At 31.9% G+C, this 22,745-nt stretch overlaps 1 protein-coding gene across 1 annotated transcript in view; it reads right to left on the bottom strand.

Annotated features, from left to right (window-relative positions):
* Nucleotides 1-22,745, bottom strand: part of NAALADL2 (N-acetylated alpha-linked acidic dipeptidase like 2) — a 796,061-nt gene that overhangs the window by 88,303 nt on the left and 685,013 nt on the right. Inside the window, exon 11 of the mRNA XM_054575719.1 lies at nucleotides 15,059-15,154. Within this exon, the coding sequence (XP_054431694.1) occupies nucleotides 15,059-15,154 (96 nt within the window). The remainder of the gene's footprint in view (nucleotides 1-15,058; nucleotides 15,155-22,745) is intronic.

Raw genomic sequence — 22,745 nt, 5'->3', positions numbered from 1 at the left:
TTTACTGAACATGTGGTAATTAATTAATTTAGACTTATCATTATTTTTCCATTTCAACTTTGATCTATATTTTAATCAATACTCTGTGATTGCCCTTAAAATAAAATAAGCATATAGATATTGAGACATTATATGCTCTAACTATCCTTTATTATTGCCACCACCATTTATTCATGGCCCAGCTCGATTTCTTGTGTCTCAGTCTAATAGGTGTTTGTATTTAAGTGTGTGGCTACTGGTGACCAGTCTATCAAATAAAGTTCTGGAATTCTTGTTTTAGTAATAGATTATAAGAGCTTCTATAAAGCCGAAAATTTCTTCTTGTCATGTGTAAGCCAAAACAAAAATACAAGCGTTCAATTTTGCTATTAAATGCACATTTTCAGTTAAATGCTTGAATATTAGTAATGATACATTTTCTGTACTTAGGGACTGAAATATCAGACATGCATATTTAGGAACCTATAAAGATAGTACCTTTTTATTTGTTTAGCATATATTAAGATTGAGTTTAATATATAAAGGGCAGAGGAATAGTATAAGAGAAATGTGTGGCATTGGAGTAATATGTGACATTGAGAAAATGGCGATATGTATCCAATAAGTTAAGAACACATGGAAAAGATGAAAAAAGGGTTGTAAAATACATAAATGAACACAGCATTTGTACAATTAGCATGTGATTTATAACTTTAAATCATAAAAATTTGTATCTCAATACAGGAAATTTATTTTAAAAATATAGTCATGACTTCTAAAAGTCAACCAATTTATATGGCATAGAGACATGTATCTGATTCAAATAACTAATTTCCAGGGCAAAGGAAACCAAAGAAGAATTCCATGATTCCTTTTCACCTTTTCTTACTCATTTACTTCTTCAGCAAAGAGCCAGATAGAAGACTTAGATACTCTTACAGAAATTGTTCATCATCTATTTCATTTATACACTTCAGAACCACCTAGGGACAATCAAACTAGCACCTTCAGATTTTCCTGATTTCAGTGAGTTAGTTTTGAAATCAACCAGTTTGGCTCCCAGTGGTGTTTAGCAAGTGTAATCACTATGCTTTAGGGACCATGTGTCTGAGGTTTTAAGAGCTGCCACAAGATGGCTACATTCTCTCAATTGGCAACACGTACAACTTCTCTAGATACAGATTATTAGAATCCAAGCTTTCTGTATAGTTACCCTCACACATAAATCAAAGTATTTTACTTTAAAAATAAATTATATGATTATTTTCAAGAAACCTAAACAGATTAAAGACATATCATTTGGAGAAACTGAGTGAGTATAAGAATATAGGCATATTTATAACAGTTATTTTTCAAATGAGCTCATCAAAAAAAATCCTAACTAAAAATATGACAAAATATTCATTATGTCAATCTGTAAAATTTAGACAGCTGTGTAACAAACAAATACAAGAGGGAAAAGTACATTTCTTTTCATAACTGAAGTGCCAGATTACTTGTTACCAATACATGCCATTAAAAATGAAACAATGAAAATTTAAATTTTATTTTTTATTATAAAATGTGTCATATGCACAAGTGACTGTATTCATCATATGTATATCTATATGTATATCTTTGAGGATGATCAAAAAAAGAACCCCCGCATAACCACCATCCATGGTAAGAAATAAAACAACGCTAGCCTTTCTAGATGTCCTTCTCAGTCTTCCTAGGAGAGATAACCACTAAACTTAGTTTTCTTGAGAATCCTTTTATTGAATTTCTTTCTAATTTCATCTCCTCTATATGCATTCTTAAACAATATATTGTTGAGATTTTCCCATTTTTTAAAATGTCTAAAAATAGAATTACAGAGTATGCATTCTTTTATGATTTCTTTCTTTGCTCCATGAGATTTACAGTTATGGGCACAAAACCACTGATTCAAGAAATTTAAATAATGTTTTCATAAGTTACTTAAGACCTGCAGGCAAATAGCCGTAAAGGGGATTGACGACCAGGCATGTCTGCACCTCGGCTTAACTCAATTTTCAAGTCTTCTTTTATACATAAGTGTATCTAAAATATTCACCACCCACAACTCTTACAGGACACTTTGGAGATCATCAAGGGATAGCTGTAGACCTTCTCAAAAGTAAGCCAGTGCCAAAGGTTGCTAATATACATTTGAAAAGAGATTCAAGTATATGTTTTGAAAGCAGAGAGAGTAACAATATGGGGCCCCTGATATATGTGTGAAAGAGATTTATATATATATATATTTGAAACCAAGAGAAGGGCAGACAAGGTAGTATACATCTCTGATAGGAAATCCAGATATATATTTGAAATGAGATTGGCAGGATTGTTTCAGATGAACAAAGGTGCATTTGCCTTTGAAGAATAAGGCTTAAAGACATATATTGGCTTGGTTTTAAGTTCTAAAATAGTAACAAAATTGTATTGGTATTGAAGGGAAGCTGATTTCTCTCATCCTCCACTTTGATAGGAGTAACCATAATTTATTTTCATTAATATATAACTTCATATGGTATAAGTATATTAAAATTTGTTTATGTATTGTTTTACTATTGATAGGCATGTGGACTATTTTCAACTTTTGTACATAGTCCATGCACAAGACTTTCTCTAGGCTATAAACACAGGAATGGAATTATTGACTCATAAGCTATGACTATTTTTAACCTGATTATGTAATATTAAATTGATACTATGGTTGACTTGCTAAGCCCCTCAAAGATCACCAGAATAGTTTGTTAATTAGGCAAAGCTTATTACACTGATGTCGCAAAGAGAGGACAATACCTTGACTGAACCTTAGTAATACCTCAGGGAAGAGTATTTTGGGGAAATATTTTTAGAAGATTAGAGTGTCTAGACTCAAGTTTTAAGGTGAATGTTTTAATTAAGAGACATGGTCATTAATGGGAAAAATGTATGACAATAGGTTAAGGTTGGTGGACATGGTGAATGGAGGCTTGTTTGATAAACAAGCTATTTGTCCAAGCAAGCAACATATTGTACAGAGAGGAGAGGTTTTTATATAGAAGAGCAAGCTATTTGTCTGAATAAATTGGCTCATAGAAATTTCTCAAAGAAAACTGTCAAGTTATTTATTAGTTTAAAGCCTTACCTTCATGAGACTCTTCTGGGGGGAGAAAATAGTTATATTGGCACAAATGGCCTTAGTTTTCATTTCTAATAGTTAAGCTATGTGGAGTTATGCAGTCTCAGTTCTTGTAGCTATGTGTGACAAATCTAATCTATGCAGCTTTCTAACAAACTTGATATTTTTTTCACTTTTGCCAATCTGATATGTATAAGTGCTGCTTAATTTTGGTTTATACTAAATGTCTTTCTCCAACTGCTAATAAAGTTGAGTGCCTTTACATATTGGCAATTTGGATTTCCTAGATGTTTGTTTATTTGTATATTTTATTGATTCATAAGAGGTATTTATTTATTCTGACTATGATCTTGTGAGTTGTATGTGTTGCATATATCTTCTTCCATATTTTGAATTTTTCATTTTATTGTATTTTTTGATGAATAGTTCTTTATTTCAGGCGAATCTAGGTGAATAATCCTTTCCTTTATGTTAAGTGTTTTTAGGATTTTAAGAATTCTTCCATACCCTGAGAAAATATTCTTGTGCTATTTTATAAATTTTTATATTTTTATTTAACATTTAAATATTTAATCTATCATGATGATTATGACAATGATTATGATTTAGAGGTGCAGTTTCTATTTTTCTACCTAATTTATTGAGCATTCTTTTCTTCCCCAAGGATATACAATAAAACTCTGTTAATATACCACATTTCTATACATGTATAAGTTTGTTTCTGGGCTTCCAATTTTATCCCTCAGTCTGTTTGTCCATCAGTATACAAAGAGAATACTGTTTTAGTCTTTGTCATTAAAATAAGATTTTCTATCTGGTAGTTCACAGTCCCCACTTAATTCCTCTGTAAGAATATCTTGACTATTTATCCCTTTGTTCTTTCATATAAATGTAAAAATTTAGCTTGTCAAATTCCACAAAAGCCTTGTTGAGATAATGATTGGAATTAAAGGTAAAATATACTTGTACAATAAATACTTGCTTGATCCAATAATGTTGATCTGTTCTCATAAGGATATTCTATTACTAGCATTAAGTGTAGTAAAGATAATAGCAAGGTAAATAATTGAATACCCTAGTTTTAAAGTTTTCTTGTGCTGAAAGTTTTTTTAAAACTCATCCTTTAAACAGCCCATTTTATAGATAACTAACAGCTGTCCATAGAGGTGAAGATCAAAATTGCAACAAATATGTTGCTGATGTAGGACTCAGACAAAACACCAATCCCATTCATTCTTACCAAAAAACTACTCAACATCTCTGTATGTCCAGGGATATAGTAGTGAACAAAATAAGAAACCATATTTGCTCAGTGTTTCACTGTATTATACTGCCTTATGTACCAAAACTCCAAAAAAAAAAAAAAACACAAAACCTTCAGGCAAATCTTAATAAATACATTCTAGGTGCTGGTCACTGTTTTAGTTGAAGAGGATATAGTGGTAAACAAAAGAAGAATGATTATCATCCTCATGAAAATGAGAGTCTGTGAGAGGTAGATATCATAAAAATATAGGTATAAATACAAACTATGCTAAGTCTCTTGGAATAAATACAGAATACTTTAGAATGCAACCATAGCTATGGGGAGTACTGACCTAGTTGAGGGTATCTAGGAAAATTTTCCTGGAAAAGTAATTTTTGAGTTTTTGATCTAATGTGTTTATGAGAATTATCTACTTTAAGAGGGAGAAAATTTGACTAAATTCTCTGAGGAAAGTGAGACTAGAAAAAGAAAGGGTGTTATGTCATTGGAAATCAGAGAGCAAGAGTAATGATGGCATAAATCATACTGAAGTGTGGGGTTAGTGGATTCAATAGGTCATGATACATAATATTGTTTGTAAAAGGAAGGAAGTACCCATCAGTATAAGAGGCATTCCAAAACCAATGAAATGGGAGATTTCAAAATCAATTCAGGCATACTTATAGTCTTTGAAATAATCATGGGTGATTGTATTGATTTTCATTTGGCAGCAAACAATATCAGACAGTAGAGATTACTAGTCTGAGTAGTAACTGGCTCAATGGTCTGACAACCATTAAATAAATTTTTTTAAAAAGAGAGAAAGATGTGGAGAAAAAGAATCCACTGTAAAATAATCAATATTTGGTCAATTTATAGAACCTTACACTAGAAATCTACTTTAAAATTAATTTTTATGTAATTGCAAATATAAATGTAAATTATCTGCTTAAGTATTCATCTTTTTGGCCTTTTCAACTTTGTTTTACTTCATTTCACTTCTTTATGTTCAGAATCTTTAAAATTATACAACTGTCACTATGTATCAAAAGTGTATGAGACACAGATTTATTTTTATTATGTTGACATATTTATAAGAGACTTCTAAATACTACAGACTTAATAGTTAAAAAAATAAAAAACTTGTTCTTAAGTACTCAAAATAATATCCCATGTAACAGAATTTCTAACAATCCTTCAATATTAGCTGGTATCTATTTCATGTTCAAATGTCCCTATGTTGTCGTTCATATACCTTATGCATTGGTTGGTCTAAACCCGGATTTAATTTGGGACTACACATTGCATTTGGTTAAGCCTCTTTATGTACAGTAGTCTTTATTTTTCCCCCAACAACTGATCTGGCATGGAACATAGGCCAATTGTCCCGTCATTAGTTTTACCTTTTGGATTTGTGTTGTCATTTAGTGTATTCTTCTATTTACTGATTAGCCTGTCAACTCAAAGTTAAGTTTAAAGGCCTGATCACACCTTAATATTAAGCTTTTTGTGTGGCTGGAATATAGCATGCATACATCATATTATTCCATCAGAGGCATGTCTCACCTAGTTGCAGCATCATCAGTAATTCCAAGATTTATTAATTTCACGAGAATAAAAATGATCTCTCCATTGTACAGCTATATTTTTCCTCATTATCAGAAAATCTTACCTATGATGTTAGTTTAACATAATTAATTGTTCAATTCTCCATTATAATACTCATTGAAAGAGAGGTTACGCTGCTGTAACAGAGAATTCCAAAACCTCTGTAGCTTAAAATGACAAAAAATATTTTTTATTCATTTAAAACTTACCTTTTTTCAATGTACACTGATTCATCATTACACCCCTATTTCAAAGTGCTCTTTACCATCACCAAAGCGGGGAGAGTGAAGTGGCTCCTAGATGTTTGTGCCTGTTAAGTGACACGTCTTGCATGTATATATATATATATATATCCATGATTTTTTTATCTTCACCCAAGGATATGCTCATTGATTTTAGAAAGGAAAGGAGAGAGAAAGAGAGACAGAGACAGAGAAACATCAAAGTGGGAGAAACATTGATTAGCTGCCTCCTATATGCACCCCAGCTGGGGATCAAATCTATAACCTAAATATATGCCCTAACCGGGAATTGGACCTGCAACCTTTTGGTATATGAGACAATACTTCAACCAACTGAACCACCTGGCCAGGGCCTAAACTATAGTTTTAAGCTATAGCTGAGAATAATACCCCAACAGAAAAAAAATTTATACTTTAGTCCATCTCTTTTTTTCTGTAGTTACAGAATGAGTAGATTGATTCAAGTTTTCAGTCACCATACTCTAAGAATCTTAATATTATAACAACTAGTACAAACATTTTAATAGTGACATTTAAAAATAATTGCAGATTTATATTTCATAAGTCATGTGCTTAAAATAATATAATAGAAAAATATGACTCTATTAATCAAAGTGATCCTGGTTAATCATCTCTAAAGAATGACTGACAGGCAAATGCAATTAATATTAATTGAAATGGGTAAAAATAGAATTATTTAAATTTTTTAATCTTTGAAGATACTACAATTCGCCTTTATTCACACCACTCCAGAATTGAATTAAAATTTATAGCTATAAGTAAGGTCAGATATAACTACATAGTTTGAATACTATGTAAGGATTACTAACCTTGATTACTAGGCTTTACACAAATACTGTTTCTGCAGTGTAATCTCACTGTGCCATTTTTTTCAATGTATATAATGAGAATAAATACCATATTATTCTTACTAGTTTCTTTTTAGGATAGTGTAATATCCAAATAATTTTAGTAAAGATGCCCATGTTGACATTAAATAAGAAAGGAAAGAAATGTATGAGAAGTATATCCTCTTAGGAACAGTGTTTTTCAAAAATCTTATACTAATTAAAAACATATTAATATAACATAAAATTCACAGAGTATCCTATGTTGGGATGATACTTCCTTAAATTACTTTTACTGATATTTTGCTAGAACAGGCACATTTGGTCTTGGGGATTGTGTATCCACAGAAGGTGGTTACACAAGGAGAAGACACCATGAACAATGTCTTCTAGTCACATTTTTTTTTTCCCAAAGGAAAAGATATGGTAGATTTCTGGCAGACACAATTTCATTGTTGTGGTCATAATAATTTATGTGACACAGTGTTTCAATACAATGGAAATAAATATGTTTCTCAGATTGTTGCAAACAATGGCACAAGTGTTTCAGTGAACATTAGAAATTCAAAATAGAGAACTGTACAGGGCTAATAGAACATTGGATTAAAAATTCATCAATTACAATATGATACCTTGTTATAAATTTTTTGCATGCTAAGCAGGTCAGTGATTGGATATAAGAAGGTAGAAAATGAATATCATCTCCTATATTTCTTTAATAATAATAGAATATTCTTTGAGTAATTAAATACTAGTGACTAATGTTAACCTTGTAGAAAATTCATTCTTTAGCATTCAATGTTGACTCAAAAACTGCTAGACTCTAATGGTTTTTCTTTTTCTTACAGAAAACAGTAATAAGAAAGCTTCCTAAGTTATGAATAGTGCAGAGGCTATGTATGAACTACAAGTAAGTAGAGCAATTACTTATTTTATTATATTGTATTTTATTGTATTTGACTTTTTTGAAAGATTAAGTTGTAGGGTATTTAATATGCTTTTTGAAATACATAGCCACTTGAAAAAATCAGTCTGTAAGAAATTATGTCATCAAATGATTACTAAAGATATCCAGTTTCCAGTTCAGCAGGTAAGTAGCTTAGAAGTCACTACCCTATCCTAACAAAAAGTGAAAAGCAACACAAACTTAAAAATGAACCACCCTTAGATTCATTGGAGAAATGAGGTCACAGGTCAAACCATTACCACCAAAACTGGAGAGACAGAGAGACAGAGAATTTCACAATTTACCAAAGTAACCTTTGCAGCAACAAGTGCCAGAGTAAGAAAACCTGAACTGTCATTGAAAACTTGCTGGAGGCTGACTGCGTCCAAGTCTGAGAGGGCACCAAGCCATAGGAGGAGCCCCATGCTTTGGTGAGCTTTATCTCTAGGAGCTCCACCAGGTCCTCACAGTGAACATCGAAGAAAGAACCCTTTAGGCTCCCAGTACAGGGGAGAGGAAAAGAAACCATTTCAAAATAAGCCAGAGCATTCTATTCTCCTTAACAAAGCCTAGAGAAACTATTTAACAGAACCTAAACAGCTGGGGTTTTATCAGAACCTATTTGACCTGATTAAAGGGAAATACCCAACTCTACCATCTAAGAAAGGAAAAACAAACAAAGAAAAATAAAAGAGAGAGAGACAGAGACAGAGAAGCAAGAGTGAAATTCACCGTATGGGTCAGAGGCTCACCGAAAGACAGACCTAATCATAGAACTGTAAAATACTTCCCCTCCGCCACACCTTACCTCTATACTACTGAAGGCCAACTTACAGCAGTTTCTTTTACCCATACATAATATCAGGCTATCGAGAAAAAAATCACAAGGTATACCAAAAGGCAAAAAACACAAATTCAAGACACTGAAAAAGTATCAGACTGGACATGACAGGGATGTTGGAATTAACCAGAATTTGAAACAACTATGATTAATAGGCTATGGGCACTAACGGATAAAGTAGGCAGCAGGTAAGAACAGCTGGGCAATGTAGGCAAAGCTACATGTAAGAAAATCTAGGTGATGTTGTGTTTGGTGATGTGTTAGTTATGACATTAAAGACACAATCCATAAAAGAAAGAATTGATAATCTGAACTTCTTTAAAATTTAAATGTATTATTTTCCAGAAAATACAGTTAAGGAAATGAAAAGGCAAGACATAAACTGAAAGAAAATATCTGAAAAAGACACATCTGATAAAGTACTGTTATTCAAAATACACAAAAAACTCTTACAATCCAATAGAGATGACACATGACCCAATTTTGAAAATGGGCAAAAGACACCTCACCAAAAAAGATACATGGATGGCAAGGACAAAAAGATGCTAACCATCATATGTCACTAGGAACAGGAGACTAAAACAACAATAATACCACTATACATCTATTAGAATGTCCAATATCCAGAGTACTGACAAAAATATATTAATATTTTATATCTTATACTAATTAAAAATAAAAAGAAAACTTTTTCTTAAGGTGGGATAAACAATGAAAGAATTAATAAACTGATGTTTCTTGAGGAAGCTCTCAAGCAGAATTAGGTAATTTGTTGGTTCCCAAGGTACCACATGTAGAAGATATTTTTTGTCTTACTGGATATACCATTCATACTCAGAGATTTAAAAATGTAATATGGAGTATTTGGATTTCTAGAAGAAAAATACTATTTATTTGATTATATGATAGATAGTTCCTTCCCTCTGCCATCCTAGTCTTCCAGATTTGCTTTTAATTTTAAAGTCCTTTTCTTCTAAACATAGTTATAGTGTTTTTGTTTTGTTTAAATACAATTTATCATCCTCATTACCAAATGTCTATTATGGAAAATTTAAGCAAAAACTGCTAATAAAATATATTAAAATAAAAAACATAAGAATAACACAAAGTGATATATCTATTAAAAACAGAAGAAATGGGTAACAAGCCATGTGAAGCTATTTATAGAGAACAGTAAAAACTAAGGATCAGGCATAAATGTAGAGAAAAATAATTTAAAAATTCAAAATACTTGGTTCAAAAGTTATAGGGAAAGAGCAGGTATTTGGGTTGAATATACTTCTTTACTTCCAATATTTTATTGTGATAAAATGTACATAATATAAAATGTAGCATTTTTAAGTGTACAGTTCAATGGTATTAAATATATTCCTAATGTGTGACCATCACCACCATCCATATCCATCACATTTTTCATATTTTCAAACAGAATCTCTATGTCCATTAAACAGTAACTCCCAGTCCTTCCTCCCCTAGTCCCTGGCAAACACCTCTCTATTTTCTGTCGCCATGGCTTTGATTGCTCTAAGTATCTAATGTATGAGGAATCCTACAGTATTTATTTTTTTGTGATTGGCATATTTCACTTAGCATTATGTCCTTGAGTTTCATCCATGTTGTGGCATATGTCAGAATTCCCTTCCTTTTTAAGGCTGCATAATATTCCATTTATGTATGCACTACGTTTTTCTTATCTCCTCATCCATGTATGAACACTTGGGGTGCTTTCATACTTCAGCTATTATAAATAATGTTGCTATCAACATGTGTATACAAATATACAGAAGTGGATGTGGTCTATTACTTGACAGTTCTGTTTTCAGTTCTTTGAGAAACCTCTTTACTGTTTTCTACACTAGCTGTAACATTTTGCATTCCCCCAAACAGTGCACAAGAGTTCCAGTGTCTCCATATCCTTACGAACACTTGTTATTTTCTGTTTTGTTTTGGTTTTTGATGGTAGCCATTCTAATGGGCGTGAAGTGGTGGGTGAATGTGCTTTCAACATTTTCTCCTTTTTATCATATTCTTTCCTGTGTATTACATAAACTACTCTACCCTGCATATTTTGTCCCCTCCCTTCTCACTCGTCCTCAGCATAAGTGTTGCCAGGGTAACATTATCTGCATCATCAGTGACAATGAAGATGTTTTGTAATATGTGTTATCCAATACAGCTTCCACTAGCCATATATTATCACTAACCATGTAAATTGTGGTTTAATGAGATTGAGACAATAAAAGCTTAATTGTATTTTTTAAATTTAATTTAAATACACATGTGACTACTGGTTACTATATCAGATAATACATATCTAGGTCCTACTTCTTTCTGAGCTCCCAACTTCTGTATCAAACTATCTCCTTGACATATCTGCCCTATATCATCCAAAAGTCCACATGATCAATGTCAAAATTATTATCACTTTCTCCAAACCAGCTCCTAACTTGGTTAATTAAATAACATCAAACTTGCTCAAGATAGAACTATTGAAGTTATTTTTTACTCTTCAGTCTGCTTTATGTCCCTTACCCAGTAAATCACATATTCTGTCATTCAGTCTTAAAATTATCTCTCAAATCTGCCTTCTGTTTCCCAAAACACACAGCATCATTTTTCACAAACTACCACCAGAAATCTACTAAATCTTTAAAGAAGTCTCCAAGAACGCTCATTGACATTAAAATCAGTTGAAATTGCATAAATTTTTCAAATGTTACCTTTCTGGTAAATTCTTCAAATCTCCTAGTCAGATGCAAAAGCTCCATCTTCCTTCCTCCCACACTTTGTCCACATTACTATCACATTTTTGTTATGTTATAGTGAAATGGTTTGCTCACCTGTTCACTGGCTTGGACTTACTCCTGTGTATTAATTGTTTTTATATTTCAAGTGTTTTTGCTTTATCCTTGGCTTATTGTGGGCTATCAGAATGCTTAGATAACTAATAACAATTTATTATCTAAGTGCTGACGATTTAAAAACATAGCTAGAAAATTCCTAGGTGTAGAAGGAGATATAAGCTTATTTCAAAACGTAAATCCATGGTGATTTTTACTCACTTATTAAAGGATTAAGCATCTAAGATTTATATTGGTATTTTATTCTTGTTTAACCTTTAGAGGAATTAGTTTGGCTTTTATGATAATTAAAAAAACAAATGCTATTTTTAAGGTAATTATAGAGGATAAGGAAACACCGTCGACGCTGCCGCTGCATGTGTCGCCCTCTGGCAGCTTTGTACAGCGCCATCTGACTGTCATTGAAGCCATGATAAATTATACCTTGGGAATCAATATCGAGTCTCATTCATTACTTTCTTTGGTTCCATGCTTTATATCAAAAAGACAAATGCCAAGATAAATTTAAACTCTGTAAAAAAATATTTTTTAAAAAAACTACAGGACATTGGAAAACTACTTTCAAGGACAAGGACTCACTGCTCATACTCCACATATGAGTATGGTTGTTTTTTTACTCAGAAAGGCACCAATTATGAATTATTACTTCTTCTTCAATACTTAGAAATCATCATTTAATTTGGCATAAATAATATTTGTGATCTATAACAAAAGGTCTAGAATGTAAATTACATGGAAAAGATAATGGATTGCTTTACATGAATAACTATTTATATTAGATGTGTATATATAGATTTTATTTAATTAGATAACAAAAATATGTGATAGTGCTATGGTGTTCTGTATCCAATTCTAACATCTACTGAAAGAATTAAAAATGTATTTTCAACACTCCTGGTTTATCGAAATGTTTTTGTATTGGTATAATACCAACAATATTTGTGCTTTATCATTTTACAAAGTGTCTGCCACACTTCATATTACTTAAAAATAATGGACAGTGGCAGAATTTATACTTAGGTTGGACTTGTTATTCAAAGTCCAGTGTTATTTCCATAATATCTCAGTAGTAGGTGGCACAGGAGTGTACTAAACTCATGATGGACTATGATAATACTGTCATTTTCCTTATTGAAACAAACATTCTAAAGGCCTTAACTCTTCACAAATTAAATTTTATGCTCCATTTGTACACATTAATTTATCGGTGTATTCTCGGCATTTAATTAATTAGCTTGGTTATATGATTTCATGTCTAAATTATACTGTTATTCTTTTCTTGTCTCTAAAATAAAAACAAAATTCTGACACAACAGGTAAGGGCTTAATTTGAAGACTTTAGAACTAGCATTTTTTGGAAGTAAGTTTTAGGTTTTTTCTCTATTTTCATATTTTATTAAATTTATTGGTGTGGCATTGATTAAGATTATATAGGTTTCAAATGCACATTTTAATGATATATTATCTGATAGAACTAGCTTTTTAAATGTGTTAATAATTATTCTCAATTGCATGCATATTATATTTCTAGAGTAAATCTATGCATCTTCCTTTCAACATCACAGAATCCTAGTAAGGAATGCACTTATGACTATACTCATTTTTTGATGTAGAAAACAAAATAAATTTCTACATATAATATAGCAAGTTAGTAATCAAGATAGAACTGAAATCCATGCTTCTTATTTTCTGATATATGTTCAATATAGCCACTCTATGTTTACACTTTTATTCTGTTCTTGATCAAAGAAAATTTGACTTTACAATGAAGTAGCTACTAAATATTTTTTTGTGGTTCTACACATTCTGCTACTGGTGAAATAAGATCAAACTTCTGAAGCACAGTATTTTCCCTCGGCCTTTGTCTGCTACATGAGTGGTTTCCAAAGGTAAACATGATGACTGGGGAAACAGAATCAACTTTGGAAAATTAAAAGTGCTCATAAAAAAATAAATGTCCCTGAACTCTTGCTTTTGCACCAACATAGGTTTTATTTTTTCATAGAAATATAATTATTCCAAGATCCACTTAATGGATTTATATACTATATATAAATTTTATATGTACATATATATGGTAAGATACCATTTCCATTACAGACACACATCTAAATATACATAGCTATATGTATTCATTTTATCTATCTGTCTCCCTATTCACCTACCTACCTTTCTAATTATTATTTTTCTATGTATCAGGTATGCAACTAAAATTTGGACTACTAAAATTTTAATATTTTGGAACCACTTCTATCTTGCTATAATCCAAATAATAATGAACAATCAAAAGATGGAAACGTTAAAAACTAAATCAAGAAACTGGAATAGATTGAAAAGTAAAGTATTATAAATGTAATGAAGAAGGAGATAGTTTGAGCTTAGGAGAATATCAAGTAAAATGTGATCCAAACACCTCTTACTACAAAAGTTAAGAAATATTAATTTACACAGCTTTAAATGTTCGAAGTAAGCCTCGGACTCTAGCCTTTGTATTTTGAGCTCATTCTGTTGCCACTCTTTGAGTTCAGCTCACTATATCCATTATATCACATTTCCTCTTTCTAAACAAAGAAACAGCCTTTTAAAATTTCACCAAAATATTTAAGAATGAATCATCAAACTTTCAATTAAGTGTATATAAATATGGATTATTTTAAATGCTCTGAAATACCAATATTCTCTACAAATTTTATCCCCAAAGATAGGTTATGACAGGCTAAAAATATAGCCAGCAAATAAAGGGTAAAAGATATAGTTGATAAATGTAAAAATTCATAAGATGCCAGACATTAAATTTCTTTGATTCATACTGTAGAATTTAATTCTCCATACTATAAACTTTCTCCATACTGTAAACTATTCTACGGTAAAAAATTGGTATGATGACTTGAGAGTGATAAAATTTATTGTAAACACAGTTCAACTTTATTATTAAAGAAAGAAGCCTTTTCTACTGCAAATAAGAAGTACCTCAAACAACTAAGTACCTTAAATATTGAAACAAAATAGAAGATACAGTAACTCAAAGATGCACTTTGAATTTTTCTTAATATAAAATTCAGGGATATGCTTGAGGATATACCACAAATCTACTTTCAGATTAAGAAGAAAGCTAATTATTATTTTCAACATTGATTTTAAATACAAATCTTTACTCATTGGTCTAAATGATCTTGATTGAGTTGCTTATCACCTTTATTCCTTAATAAAAGAGAAGACACTTAATGTCCTTTCTAGTACATACTGCCAATAACAAATATGTAGCTTTATCTTGAATGGTTATTTTCTTTTCCTCCATCTATCAACAAAAAAGAACAAAACTTTTCCAACCTGCTCATGAATGCATTCCTTGCCTACCTTGGTAATGGTTTCATGAAGTTTAAAAAGAGGATCCATTTCTTCAATTTTCTTTGCACTTTTAGGGAAAAGAGCCTCTGAGAGAAAACTTGGATCCTGTGGAAAGCAGAAAAAAACATTTGAAACTCTTCATTGATTTTGTTTTTCAAGTGCTTATTGGATTTTCTTTAAAGATTCAAAAGGACTCTAAATTGCTTTAAGGTTTCTGTTGATTGTTGGACTTCATTCTACTAATCGAATCAACCAATCACAGAATATTTTTAAATTAAAATGAGTAGAAATCTATAAATTTTGACCTTATTTGTATCTGTAAAAGAATGTTCTTTATTTACTCAAAAGAGATAATTCTGTGCAGTTCTTTTCCTCTTTAAAAATGCAGACATATATAGAATAAGATATCTTGACTATAAAACCCATATCTGAAACCCCTTTTCTATTTAATATATTAAATTCTGTTTTAAGTCTGGTAAAATGCAGTGCTTTAAATTAACCTGATTACCAACAAAAAAATTCTAGGCAAAAGTGTGTATGATACTTAAACAGTGCCAAACTCACTTTAAAAGAACAATAAGATATATTTTGCGTAGAAGAGGCTTTACATGTTATCAATAAAGTGGTAGAACGTTATATCAGAACCTTACTGTTAGATGGTTGAAACGAATCAAAGAAGTAGTAATTAGTCATTTTGTACTCGCAGGGTTGGACAAATTTCAGGATAAAAGGAGATTCAGGATACTGATTCTGCTACTATCTACCATAGTACGGATATTTATGTCCCCCCCCAAATCCATACATTGCAGTTCTAATTTCCAAAGTAATGATATTAGAAAATGGACGCTTTTGGGAGCTGATTAGGACAGGAGGATTTCATCCTCATTGTTTGGATCAGCGCCTTTTTGAAAGAGGCCCCGCAGAGCTCCCCAGCCCTTTCCTCCTTGAAAGGCTGTAACAGGAAATCTGCAGCCCAGCGCAGGGCCTCGCCTGGCCAGGCTGGCACCGTGGTCACAAACTTCCAGTCTCTAGAACTGGGAGAAATAAATTTATGTTGTTGAAAAGCCACTCAGTCTCTAATATTTTATTAGAGCAGGCCAAATAGATTAAGACACTGCCTAAAACAATGCTTTTACAATCAACGGTATTAGCATTCCATGAAATCACTATTATTTACCACATAAATATAGCTTTTACTCAAAAACCTGAAATAACTAGGATTATTTCTTTATAAATTAAAGAACTTGGAACAGGATACACACACACACACACTCACACACACACACACACACAACGTGTGTATGTATATGACTGATCGTAGATAGGTAGATAGATGATAGATAGACAGATAGATGGTCTTTCTGAGGGCTGACATGGAAAAGAAATATTCAATCCAGTCTGCACCAACAGTGACCACAACGGTATAACAAATTAAGCTGAATTTTGTTTCAGCTGTTTATTAGAACAATCTGACACCAGAACAGACTACTTTGGGGCATATCAATGGTGGAAAAGAAAATTAGGGTGATGTAATCGATAAGCTCTGAAGTCATACAGGGGAAAACTGAAACCAAAGTAATTGTAATTCCCTATATAGGAAACAATTATGTGATCAGGTATACTTTTCACCTGTATTTTGAGAAATATGGATATCAAACAAAAGTAATATAGCTGTTTGTTTCAGCATGTATGCACTTTTGGATGATAAGACCATAAATCAACCAAACAGCTTACCTGTCAAAAAACAGCTTATTTATCAAAATTTGTTTTATGTTTTCTCTCTTGATTTTGCCTGGTAATCAAAACTAATTTTTCAACTAGTTCCAGTTCCAACTAGTACTTCACTTTTAAGATTTACCATAAAAGCTAGGCACGAAGCTTGGAAGAGATTCCCTGTCATAACCTTCAAAAGGAACTAATCCTGATACTTTTGAATAGTTAAAACAATAAATTTCTATTGCAAGAGTCACTCAATCTATAGTGCTTTTTTATCACAACCTTAATAAACTAATACGCTCAGTACAGGAGGTATTCTTTCTTAGTGTCATAGGTGTAATGCATTTAATTTTGTCTAGCAACAGGGTTTTGGCAAGTATTTTTGTCAATCAACATAAAAATAGGTTCAATTTTTGGTTTTTCCACTTCATTGTCATCTTAATCTCCAAAGGATTAGTTACTGAATTTAAGGGATTTTAATAAAAATATATATTTCACAAAGATATTGTTTATTGTCCAGTGCCTGCCACAAAGGAGACATTTTGTTAATAGCATTGATGATGTTTCTAAAAACAATAAATATCATAACGGTGATGGTGAGGGTTGATAGGGTAATGATTAGCTGAAGTAAAGTAAATCCAAAACTTTATAATCTTATGGAAAACAGCACACAATTGCACATAGATATGTTTATTTCACCAAATAGAGATATCTTTGAACTGACCTTAGTGTAAGTATGAATGGATAATTTGTGGCATTCATTTCTATTTAATTAAGTTTGAAGTTCTTAAAAAGTCGACTTCACAATTAGTTTTAAATAAACTTCTTGAAATAATTTCATCTAATTAGTTTACCTAGCAACACAAAACTCCCCAAATAGTGCAAAGGTAAAAAATCAACCAGCCTCAAATTAAATAATCCCGTAAAATATAAATTAGAAGTTATAATTAATGAGGTTTTTATTGAACTTTCAATTATTCAGTAGAGAACAATATTAAATTATCCATATGTGCCTTATTCTGCAATATGATCCCCATCTTTCTTTTATTTCTTCAGCTCTCTCTTGCCATACCATTCTTTGTTTTCAGTGCCTGGCTTTATTTAACCATTTAAAAAATATTCATTTTACATTTACCACATGCTAGGGGCTGCATTGATTGAAACATTGTCCTTAATCTTACAGAGTTTAATCTAATGGAGTTTGGACACATAATAGATCAAACATTATTGTCTCATATGCACTTAAATAGAAAAATAATTATTTATAGAGATATTTATATGTTTGACTTTAAAATAATTAAAATTATTTTAACAATAAGTGTGTATGCTTTTAAAAATGTTTCTACTGTTATTGCATTAACTCTGAGTGATGGTTGTTTAATAATAGCCCCCATCTATAGATGAAGAGAAGGAAGTAAAAGTACTTTTGTTTAGAACAATTCATTGATACATTGAACCAGGCATTCTTGAGTAATGTAATATATTGAAAACTTACTACTGTATGCCTGCCAGTTGAAGATAACGGTAAGAATATTATAAAAGAAGAAATATTGAGGGGAAAAGTCTTTTCAGGACTTTATTTGTCTCCCTAGTCCTTAATTTATATGTTGTTTCTATAGTATTTAGCAATATTTGGCACACCTTCCTTTTCCCAACCCCTTTACCTAAAGTCTATTATTTGACTCTCCTCGTTTTCCATTTGTATATTATTTTCTACATGTAAATGGATTTCTTTCTCTTTATAAAGTTTATCATTGTTTCAAGGTAGTCTACCCTTAGTCTTCTTTTCACAGGTTCTCTAGGTGTCGTTATATACTTCTTTGGATTTAACTACTAACTTCACGTTTGATTGTTCCCAATTCTTTATTTCTAGACTTGACCCTGCTTTTAATTTATAATTTCTGTTTGTCTACAGATCTTTCAAGATATCAGCTTACATTCCATGTCTTAATCATGCATTCTCCCATTGACATACTCGTTTCTTAATTTAGATGATAGCATAATACCTATATTTTGCCCAAATACGAAATTTTATGCCACCCTTGACTCCAATTTCTCTCACCCTGTGTGCCAAACAACTGCACTAGCCAATTGCCATGTAATCTATATGTTTACACAATTTTATGCAATTTTTTATCTATTACTATCATCCAATTAATTATTACTTTTACTCAAACTGTGTTCCCTATGGTCTATAGACAAGTCCAAACTCATTACTTTGGTATTTCTCATGTAAGTCCCAATTTATCTTTTGTCTTTCACCTGTAAACAGTTCTTTCATTCCCATGACGTAATTTGAGCAACTTCCATATATTGTTTACTTATGTCACAGCAGGCTATTCACCAACCTTGAATCCACCCTCACTTCAACTAAATCTGTTCCTTTATTTTTTTCCATTTCTTCTGTCCAGATTGTTCTTGCATCTGTTTACCAGCTTTATTTATATAATTTCTTTTCTTGATTCTCACCAACTCATTAGAGTTTAGTGTTCTCATGCCAGTTTCTTTGTCACTTTATATTTACTTGTAGTCATCATTTATTGCATTTTTGTTGTATTTCTGTTTTCTTTACTGTACTATGAGCTTTTTGAAACTCAGTATCTTTTTCTTATTAAAACTCTTATATCATCAGACAACCTTAAGTTATTATTCTTTCGGTGCTGTATTATCATCCAAAATTGAAATGTGAATATGCATGTCCTTTTCATTTCAGAGGGTTCATGTCAGGATCAAGCAAAGAAACAAAACGTATAAAAGTGCTCAGCAAGGAGGAAAGGACTACAATAACACTGGATGGTGTTTGATTTTTATCACACTTGTCAGGAATTGCTTTTCTATATAACCAAGAATTATAGTTTTAAAATTTAAATATGTGCTTGTATATTGAACTCTATATGATATTTCTTTTATAATCTGCAACTGTTAAAACAAAGTATAGAAATGGTTGCTGTAGGTGACAGGAAGTCCTTGGGGGTTGCGGAATGGAGCAAGTGATATTTTCATCTATGTATTGAGGACAGCACACACTGACACATTTGTGGGGATAGATTTTTTTAAAAAGACATGACTGAAAACAGGGAATTTAGACAGAAGGCTACTGCACTATTACAGTGAGAAAAAGTGAGATTAAACCAGTACTGTGGTAATAGAAATAGACAGGAGGAGAGGAATTTGATATATATTTAAAAGATAACATTAGTAGTATTGAATACTTGGTGATTAATTGGATGTGAAAGTCTTTTTTCTTTAAATTTTATATTTATTTATTTTTAGAGAGAGGGGAAGGAAGGAAGAGAGAGAAGGAGAGGAACATCGATGTGAGGGGGAAACATCAATTGGTTGCCTCCAGCACAACTGGTAACCTGGCCTATAACCCAGGCATGTGCCCTAACGGGAATAGAACCAACAATCCTTAAGCTCGCAGGCTGGCACTCAATCCACTGAGCCACACCAGTCAGGGCTGGATGTGGAAACCTTAAAATGTAGTCAAGATTGAAAGTATTTCTAGGTTTGATAAACTGAGTAGAAATAAATTTCATTGATTTAAAAAATATAGAAACACATGATGGTTTAGGAAAGAAAAATACTAAATTTTAAACATTTGAGGTGAGGTATTTTAGGGAAATCTGCATGAAGTTTTACCAGAAGATGACTTTCTATATTGTAGAAGGGCAACATAGTTCAAGATCAAATTCTGGACTAGAGATGTAACAATAAATTGAGAAGCACATATATGACAGTTAAAATGTAAAGTGGTCCACACGCAGACTGAGAATTATTTTTTGTGGAGCACAGATGTCTGAGTGACATGATCTCTGAAGGGCACTGATATTTAATGGTGAAGAATAAAAACAAAACCCATGAAAACATTCTAGATGGGATCATCAGAGACAAGTAAAGAGGGTGTGATTTCATAGGAGTCCAAAACTAAATGTGGGTGTGGTTTCATGGGAGTCAAAAAGGTAGAGAATATCAGGGAATGAATAATCAATACTTCAAAGAAAGTAAAAGACAACAAAGTGAAAAGTATCCACTGGAAATTGCATTTGTTTAAAGAAATAATCATCTAAAATATTTAGTTCATGCAGGCTTAATGGGTATTGAAATAATTAAAAGCAGTCTGCACATGCCTTTAGAGTTAGCACTCAACGAGCATAACCTGAAATAAATAGAATAACAATAGTGCTCCCCATACACCAGCACTGGGCTCAGCACTCTACTTACATCGCCCAATTTAATCCACATACCTTTTATGGTAGGGACAACTATTGCCTTCTCTACAAATGGGGAAATGGGGAAACAATGAGTTTCAGACACTTGCTCAAAGACATGACATAAATAAGTGGGAGAATCTGGATTCAAACCCAGGTTTATTTGATGCCACAGCCCACACTTTCAGTCTTAAACCATCCTTCCTCCTTACCCCAAGTTCCTCATAGCTTTTAAATTTAAGTAAGAAAAGAAGATTTTTCCCACCTGTTGTTCCAATTTCCTCCAATTCCCTTATGAAGTCTACTCTACATAAGCAGCAAAAACACTGTGTATAGTTTAAAGGATATAATCAAAGGCTCCCTGCTTAGACTAAATAAAATTGAATCTAAAAAGCCCCATGTGCACTTCCCTCATTGCAATACGCTCCTTTCTGCAATCAAAGAATATACACATCAATACTTAAATTTAATATATGAAATTAAAACACTTGCAGGCTGTGAATGGCACTGACATTCGTAATGTGCTGGGCTAAGGGAAAAAAGTAATTATAGCCATAATTTTTTTGAAACATAACATTCTCATCACTATTCAAGTAAAAAAGAGACTGAGATAATGTGTAGTTTGAATAGAAGTATAACAATCCAAGGGTCAAATGTGGAACAATATTAGGACATTATTTTCTGAATTCACTCATCTCTTTCATTTCAATTATTTTTTTTCAATTTCTAAGAAAGTCCATAGCATTGGCTTTATTAAAAATACTCAAAGAATCTTTATGGTTCTACTCATATTGATCTAGTATCCTAAATTTAGATGTGGATAAGACATTAGGAATCTAATTCAACCAAAATATACAAAATAAAACATGAAATATTCAAATGATTAAATAATTTTAACAATGTCACAAAATAGTTATTGGAAAGTCAATACTAAAAATTGGCTCTGTGTGTGTGTACATTTTTAAGAACTTTTGTCTTTTCTTGTACTTTTGAGATGGAGATAATAACTGCAATAGAAGCCTTAAAAATTTGAATAATTCCAATAATTATGATGTATTTTTAGTTTTGAAGTTTTTTCATGCCAACGAAATACTTTCATAGGATCCAGTCTTCATATTTTAGACTTTATTCAAACTGATCTCCTTTACATCTTTCTATCTATCTCTTAATCGTTGAACATGTACCCATCTTCCCTATTAGTACACAGCACACATCATTTGTTAAGAAGTTTGTGTTTATGTTTTCTTTTTCTCTCATGTTTTCCTTCAGACCTCATTGTTTTTTAATTTAGTTGGTTAGTTTTACATTAATGTGCTCACCAGCAGCTTCTGGTTATATGTTAACATTACCAGTACAACACGTAAATCAAGCAGATTAAAAAAAAAAAAAGCATTTAACGAAGGGAAGAAGGGAAAGGGGCAAGCCAAGGGACAGGAACAGAGGACTCACGGGCGCTGGCAATGCGGGGGGATTGACTGTGGGAGGAGGGGAGAGCAATGGGGGAAAAAGCGGGACAACCGCAACTGAACAATGAATAATTAAAATAGAAAATAAATAAATATTTTTAAAAATGCACTTAAGCCTATATACTTATTTCTACTTTGATTAAAAAAAGCCCCTCTTCTAATGCTCACTTGCAGCAATTTCCTCATCAGCTGATGCCTCTGATTTTCATCCTGCCTTTTGGGATTTGAGGAGTGGTTCAACCTGTCAACTCATATGATATCAGCCTGTGCAGCAGTGGTTGCTTCCGAAAGCTTTAGCTTTAG

The sequence above is a fragment of the Pteronotus mesoamericanus genome, unplaced genomic scaffold (assembly GCF_021234165.1).
Source record: "Pteronotus mesoamericanus isolate MK-2021 breed Mesoamerican mustached bat unplaced genomic scaffold, CSHL_Meso_final contig_116, whole genome shotgun sequence".
NCBI classification, from domain to species: domain Eukaryota; kingdom Metazoa; phylum Chordata; class Mammalia; order Chiroptera; family Mormoopidae; genus Pteronotus; species Pteronotus mesoamericanus.
The sequence above is the reverse complement of the archived record's forward strand: the minus strand, read 5'-3'. Positions and strand labels throughout refer to the sequence as shown.